The sequence below is a fragment of the Acanthisitta chloris genome, unplaced genomic scaffold (assembly GCF_000695815.1).
Source record: "Acanthisitta chloris isolate BGI_N310 unplaced genomic scaffold, ASM69581v1 scaffold8539, whole genome shotgun sequence".
NCBI classification, from domain to species: Eukaryota; Metazoa; Chordata; class Aves; order Passeriformes; family Acanthisittidae; genus Acanthisitta; species Acanthisitta chloris.
Window position 1 is genome coordinate 103,898 of NW_008690783.1, and position 7,062 is coordinate 110,959.

General features: G+C 40.6%; 1 protein-coding gene across 1 annotated transcript in view; it reads right to left on the reverse strand.

The window, feature by feature from the left end:
• Positions 1-5,495, reverse strand: part of RAD51B (RAD51 paralog B) — a gene marked incomplete at its 3' end in the record, with an annotated part of 16,496 nt that extends 11,001 nt beyond the window's left edge. Inside the window, exons 1-3 of the mRNA XM_009081955.1 lie at positions 5,412-5,495; positions 3,773-3,886; positions 1,465-1,581 (exon numbers count right to left, since the gene is read on the reverse strand). Of these exons, the coding sequence (XP_009080203.1) occupies positions 1,465-1,581; positions 3,773-3,886; positions 5,412-5,495 (315 nt within the window). The remainder of the gene's footprint in view (positions 1-1,464; positions 1,582-3,772; positions 3,887-5,411) is intronic.
• Positions 5,496-7,062: the final 1,567 nt, after the last annotated feature.

The following is a 7,062-nucleotide window of genomic DNA, read 5'->3' on the forward strand; positions in this document are numbered from 1 at the left end:
TGCTACAACCTCAGGACCATGCATATCCCACTGCAGCACACAGGAACAGCTCTTCTTCAATGAAACAAAATTCAGCAAGTTGTTTCTCTCAGAATTTAAAGACTTAGAGTATTCATCTTAACTAATGTCCCCTCATTACATAAGAGTTTACTAAGACCAGAAATGGTTTAATCTAAACTCAGCATTGCTTGAACACTAATATGTTTTAAGTCCCTATCAGATTTCCTAAGTGATTTCTATCTGAGATCAAAACCAATCTAGCTCAACTATAGGGTGTGGAAAAAATGTTATTTTCTTCATTATAAGATTTTAATAACTTCTCACTTTTATTCCTTTAGTGTGACAATTTGTCACTTGGTAAGGACTATTAAAGTGTTCAAGGAAAAAAGTGGTTTCAACCTGTCTATATGCAGGGCACAGTGCATACAATATACACATCATCTACTCATTCCAGTGCACAGCTTTGTTCAGAACTTTAAGATGACAAGTACAGCCACACTGCATAAACCCAGTGTCTGTCTAGCTCTGGATTTCTCTCTATTGAGGACCTACAACAGATAGCTAAGGGAATTACATAGGAACAGTGCACACGTACTGACACTCCCTCCAATATATATGTTTCTCTAAGTCCACTTGTAGCTCAGCAAATTCCAAAGCCAGAGATTGCATCTTTTTATTTTTATAATACTCACTGACTCCTATGAGCATCTACACGAATCTTGTCTTCACAGACCATAGAAACTAAGCAAGTTACCACTTTCTGCAAGGCCATAGAGAAATCCAGATAGTACAAGATAAAGTGCTCCCTTGTTCTTAAAGACTGAATTCAAAGGAAAAAAAGTGGCACTGCATCCAAAGTCCAGAGAGTGATAGAGCTACAGATAGAGAGATATGCAATCTGTAGTGTTGCAATGTATGTGCATGTAACATAGGCCTTAATGACAGGCCTTTTAAAAAAGAATGCAGTGTGTATTTATGGCATAAATTAGCTACATTTCTAGACAAAAGCTCTGTGAAATCATTCTCATGCCTATATGCTTCACACTTCTGTAGTGTTTATTCTACCTTCAGAAAAACTAATGACTAGTTCAAGTCAGAGTGAGTCACTATTAAAAGGACAGACTCCTGATTCAGCACCTTGTGCTCTGACCATGAAACCACACTGCAACTTCCCAATGCATAATCCAGCCAACAATTCTCCCAAATTTCCTGCAAAAAAATTGCTTTATTAAAAGGAAAACAGGACTGCAATATTTTTCAACTCCTTCTTCTTACTTAAGTAACATATTAAGATCACCACCATAAAACTCAAAAGGGCAGCCTCTTTGAATTTTTAGAAAACCACTTCTCACCCAAAAGATTTTGTGCATTTTGTCTTTAAAGCACATGATAGTCCAAACTAACTGTCATTTCTGACTTCTCAGTGAAATGTTCAACTGAAGTAAAATATATTAAACAAGTTACCTCTGTGAGGGATCCACAAGGCACTCCACCATGCAAGACTCTATCCAAACTGTGCAGTGTGGTGGATAAAAATGCTGAAGAAGGGTTGACAGACTTCCTTAGTTTCATTTCATAAGCCTACAAAAGGAGAGGAAAAAAGTAAACAATAACAGCAACAAAAATGCCTTTTTTTAATGGAATTAGGAAAGTTGTTGTATTTGCTTTCATCAGCCCGGTATGACTTGCCAACGAGCAAAATATTCCTATCTTCAGCTGTAGTCCACTCTCAGCTCATCACCCTTCCTCACATTTATAACCCATTTATAGTTCACGGAGTAAATTTAAAAGCCTTTTTTAGCTCCATCACCACAATATTAAATAGTAAGCCATTAACAATGATGTGACAAAAGTTTTCTCTGCTCCCATTCAACAAGGCCTGCTTCCAATTCCCAAACCTCCACGTAGGTGAAAGGGATGTGTATGGTAGTGATCAATATAAAACCTGCAATTTTGTAGAAGCTGGTCAGAAAAACTTCCAGCTAGTTCTACCAGCAGGCAAGATAGCTTGTACCTTCTTTTTTCTGTGCTACAGTTCTTCCCTGTGTTATGACAGATAGCATATTAGAATAATACTTGAAATTCATTCAGACCTCTATTCTTCAGTTCTCTTGAAGAGAAATACAGAAAAAACAGCACAGAACAGGCCATGAGAACAACCAAGGGATCACAGTTTGCTCAGATTCACTTTAAGAGTGAATACATGTGCTGATGAAAACGGATTTGAAAAATATTTTAGCTTAATTTTTCATTTAACCTCTGACAGGTCTTAAACCCTGTAAACCAGAACAAACACTGCAGATCATGGAAACAATATTCTATTCCATTCTATCTTTCCTGCCTAACACAGACTCTAAAATTTTACCCAGTAATTTATGTATTCAACCCACAAAATCGGGGTTGAACCCAACTGCCTTTCACTAAAAAAAAATAATTCTATTATTAAATCAAGAGTCCAAGACAACGAAAAAGTATCACATCCTCAGACAACCTTTCCCAATCATAACCTATGTTACTTTCTAAGATTTGCCTACTGCTTCCCATTTGAGGGATTTTATCTTTAAATTTATCTTCCAGCCACTGGATCTTGTTCAGCTTTTTGTTCCGTTAGATTCTACGTGTTTTTTTCTAACTCAGCCATATCCTCAAACCTTCTTGCTACATTGGTCATGATGCTACATCACTCACTCTGACCTGAAGTCTATTTGAAATCCTGTGTTTGCAGAGATTCAATCCACATCCCTTAAAGACACCTAACATCTCCTGTTTCTGGAAGTACAGCTCTACATTGTATGCACTTACACAGTTGGTCACTTATCAGCTGGCTCTGTATTAAGGGCTCTTGGGGACTGCAGTATGATAAAACTTCAGGATCTGCCAGGCTTCTCAGCACAGAAATTTGAATAGTGATGTGTGGATGACAGGCAAAAGCAAATGGTAGAACTCTACTTAAATCTTTCATCCGTCTTCAATTCATCAATTATTAACAGTTATTGATGAAAAACTATTAATTAGCTAGCTTTAAATCCATTCAGTAGAAGTCATATTCATTCTGCATATCACTAACTTTAATGCATGTATGCCAATTTGGAGTTTCACACAATTACTGCTCTAATTACTATGCCAATTACATGTGATAAACTTTGACATGTCTTTTTTTTTTTTTTTAGAAGAAGGGAGCTGCACTGACCAAGGTCAGAACTGTCTGTATCCTCTCTGTTCTGAGAGATGCCATTTTTGACATCTTTTAACATGAATTCAAAAAAGAAAGTAAAACCTACCACTGCACTGCAGCTAACGTCTGTTTCCTTCTTGCACTCTCCCCAGTCAGGCTACCTGTAGCCTAAGCACTCTGCAGCTCACTTACATGGATGGAAAAAATCCTCAAGAAGTTACCTCCACTTTCATAACTCAAAACAATTTATACTGGAATTCTTACCCTTTGCTTGTATTAAACAACATTTTTGGGTTTTTGAGTTGCAGGATCCAAACTAGAAGCAGTTCTTACACGCTGGACTGCAAGAGACGACGACACATTTCCATACTGCACTCAGTAGCGATGCTGCAAGCCTGAACAATCTCTTGAGGCTATAACACCTAATAAATGTAACTCAAACTAAAGTGCCTCAGAGACCAACATTTAAATTAAAAAGCATTGTTTCATTGTGCAGTCAAACTGAGACATCACTACCCTCACAGCTAAAAAGATGAGCAACACTGTTCAGCTTTTTGCCAGATATCGTATCAGAACCAGTATCAACACAATACTTACTGTCTGCATTTTGGGAGCACAAGCTCGACTGACTTTACAAAGAAGCCTCTGCACCTCATAGTAGTTCTGTCCTGTCACTTTCATTAGCTCCAAGAGGGAAAGACCTAAAAAGTCCTGAAAGATGATAGAACAGTTTAGAGTGCTCAACCTAGAAATCCTGACTAGGGACTAAACCAACACAATCCATATACAAATAGCACAGGTTCCACAACTCTGACATGTTATACACTATTAGGCTGTATCTCTCCTTCCTTCTTCTCATACAGTATATTAAAAGAAATTGCATTCATAGGACATGGAGTAACAGGACCAACCATTTGAGATCTGTGCAAGGGAATTGCAACAAGATAACCCTTAATTTGCCCACCTGAAAAACATTAAAAACACATTAAGTCTTCCAGTTGACACTCCTAGGCACAGATCCCATATTTATGATGCATACTACTGAAATATATAGGGCCTCTTGGCTCTCTTCAGGCAAGCATTCCTAAGAACAACTTCAGAATGTGCTGCTGAATCAACCCATAACGGATAGTTTAACATCACAGCATGTTCACACACTAGATTATGTAGGACACATGCAGTTTTGTGAAGCGTTCACCAATGGTTGTCTCACTCCATACAACTAAGTAGCTGCACACTCCTGCTAAAATAAAGCATCTTCTGGTTCTTTAGAAGTGAAGGTATCACAGAATCACAGAATGGGTCAGGTTGGAAGAGACCACAGTGGGGTCATCTGGTTCAACCTCTCTGTCCACACAGGGTCATCCTAGAGCACATTGCACAGGACTGTGTCCAGATGGTTCTTGAATATTTCCAGTGAGGGAGAATCCACAACCTCTCTGGGCAATTGGTTCCAGGGCTCAGTCATCCACATAGTAAAGAAGTTCTTCCACATGTTCAGGGGGAACTCCCTGTGCATCAGTTTCTGCCGGTTGCCTCTTGTCCTATTGCTTGGCACCACTGAGAAGAGCCTGGCTCCATCCACTTGACACTCTCCCTTCAGATACTTAAATATATTGATGAGGGCCCCTCTCAGCTGTCTCTTTTCAAGGCTGAACAGACCCAGCTCCCTCAGCCTTTCCTTGTAAGAGAGATGCTCCAGTCCCTTAATCATGTTTGTGGCCCTCCACTGGACCCATTCCTCTTGTACTGAGGAGCCCAGAGCTGGACATAATACTCCAGGTGTGGCCTCACAAAGCCTGAGTAGAGGGGCAGGATCACCTCCCTCAACCTGCTGGCACTGCTCTTCCTAATGCATCTCAGGATACCATTGGCCTTATTGGTGACGAGGGCACACTGCTGGCTCATGAACAGCTTGTTGTCCACCAGAATCCCCAGGTCCTTCTCCAGAGCTGCTTACACATCTCCCCTACCTCTGCAGAGGCAGTAAGTACAGACAAGTTTAAATGGTTTAGTCAGGCATCTATCATTTTAAACCTATACTTTCACAAGGCAGCAGGCCAGATGGAGTCTGAAATGACTCCTACTTTCTAGAGAAAGTAAAACCCCCTGTTTAATTAAACTACAAAAAAAGCGAACACAACCTGCATTAGAACACACACACATATAAAACCCACCACCAAACCAAAAACCAATAACAAACCCCCCACCCCCCCAACCAAAATAACTCTTTCACCTGACAGGTAGTGATCTGATAGCGACTCAGCCTTTCACAAAGCTCCTGAGACAACTGTGCTCTTCTCAGTTTCTTAGCAGCCATGCTCCCCAACCTACAGGGTAAACAAAAAAAAGTGTTGGAAAGATGATTTGAAGATGACTCTGGACAATTACACTCACTCCTTGCTAAAGAACAGGAGAGTGTGCACATGTGTATATGATGTAACGGGATACAGTCTTCCCATTAAGTCTGTGTCATATTCAATTATAGTACCACTCTGAAAAGAGTTTTGTTAAATCACATCTCACATTTGACCATGTGAGATCATGCCAACAAGAGCAGAGGAGTCAGCAATGTTCATAAGGACAGATGTTTCTGGGACACAAGAAAGCTGGAAATTACTCAGTCATGAGCTGAACAAGAACTCCTCATGATATACTGCATTGGAAAGAAGGAAGTTGTCTTTGGATGCCTGAACATGAATTAATCACAGTAAGCATTTAGTCACTGAACATACACTGCTAGACCACAATGCTCAGTGCTAGTGGCCCAGGATTTGTGACAGATGTTGAAAGAACAGAAAATACCCAGAAAGGAGACACCAGAAAGCCTGAAGGGCTGGAAACACACTTTAGCATGCATGAGTCAAAGTGGTCCAACTAGTCAAACCCATCTCATAACATTCTATGTAAGAGCTTATGAAACAAACATGGTTAATAAAAAGTGCTTTAATCTAGTCAACAATCTAAAAGAAACCAGAGGACGAAGCTAAGCATATGAAGAAGATAATTACAATGTAAACATTGTTTTATTCTGAATGTGAAGAAAAATACCACTGAACCAAGATGGCAACAATTGTGGTATATTCAGTCACTGAAGCAAACTGTATTTTTGAGCTTCCTGCTTAGAGTATCTGATTATTTCAGGTAAGCCTTAAGGCTATTTTAAGTAGCACATAAGACTATATGCAGCTGTGGATGCTTCTCCCCTTAGCACTCAGCTATCGACATTGTCCTTTTTGTCATTCCACTCTACTGGACAATCCCCCCAGGAAGGTGTTCAGCTCAGTGCAACCCAAAGCACTCGTATGTGTGTGTCTGAGCATGTCACTCTTTCAAACACAGAATCATGGACTGTTAAGGGGTTGGAATGGACCTTACAGATCATCTAGTCCCAACCCCCTGCCCTGGGCAGGGACACCTCCCACCAGACCAGGATGATAAGGCCTCATCCAGCCTGGCTTTAAACACTGCCAGGGCTGGGGCATCCACAACTCCCTGGAAAACCTGTGCCAGTGTCTCACCATCCTCACAGGAAACAACCTCTTCCTGATACCTAAATTTCCCCTCCTTCAATTTAGACTCATTATTTCTTCTCCTATCACTACAGTACCTAACGAAAAGTCCCTCTCCAAACATATTATTTAGGCCACACTCCTAACATTAATTTATAAAAGCATCTAAGCATAATGAACTTTTCAAAATAATGCAAAACTCCTACAACTTCTGCAGACGCACAGGCCTCCACACTCTCATAAGGTGGAAGTTTTACAGTCACCTCTGCGAAACACTCTGTAATGAGGTGGAAATCTAAACGCGCCAGGAGCCGAGCGCACCCGAACCGCAGGCACTCCGCGCCGCCGGGCACAGGCGCCGGGCAGTGCCGCCCG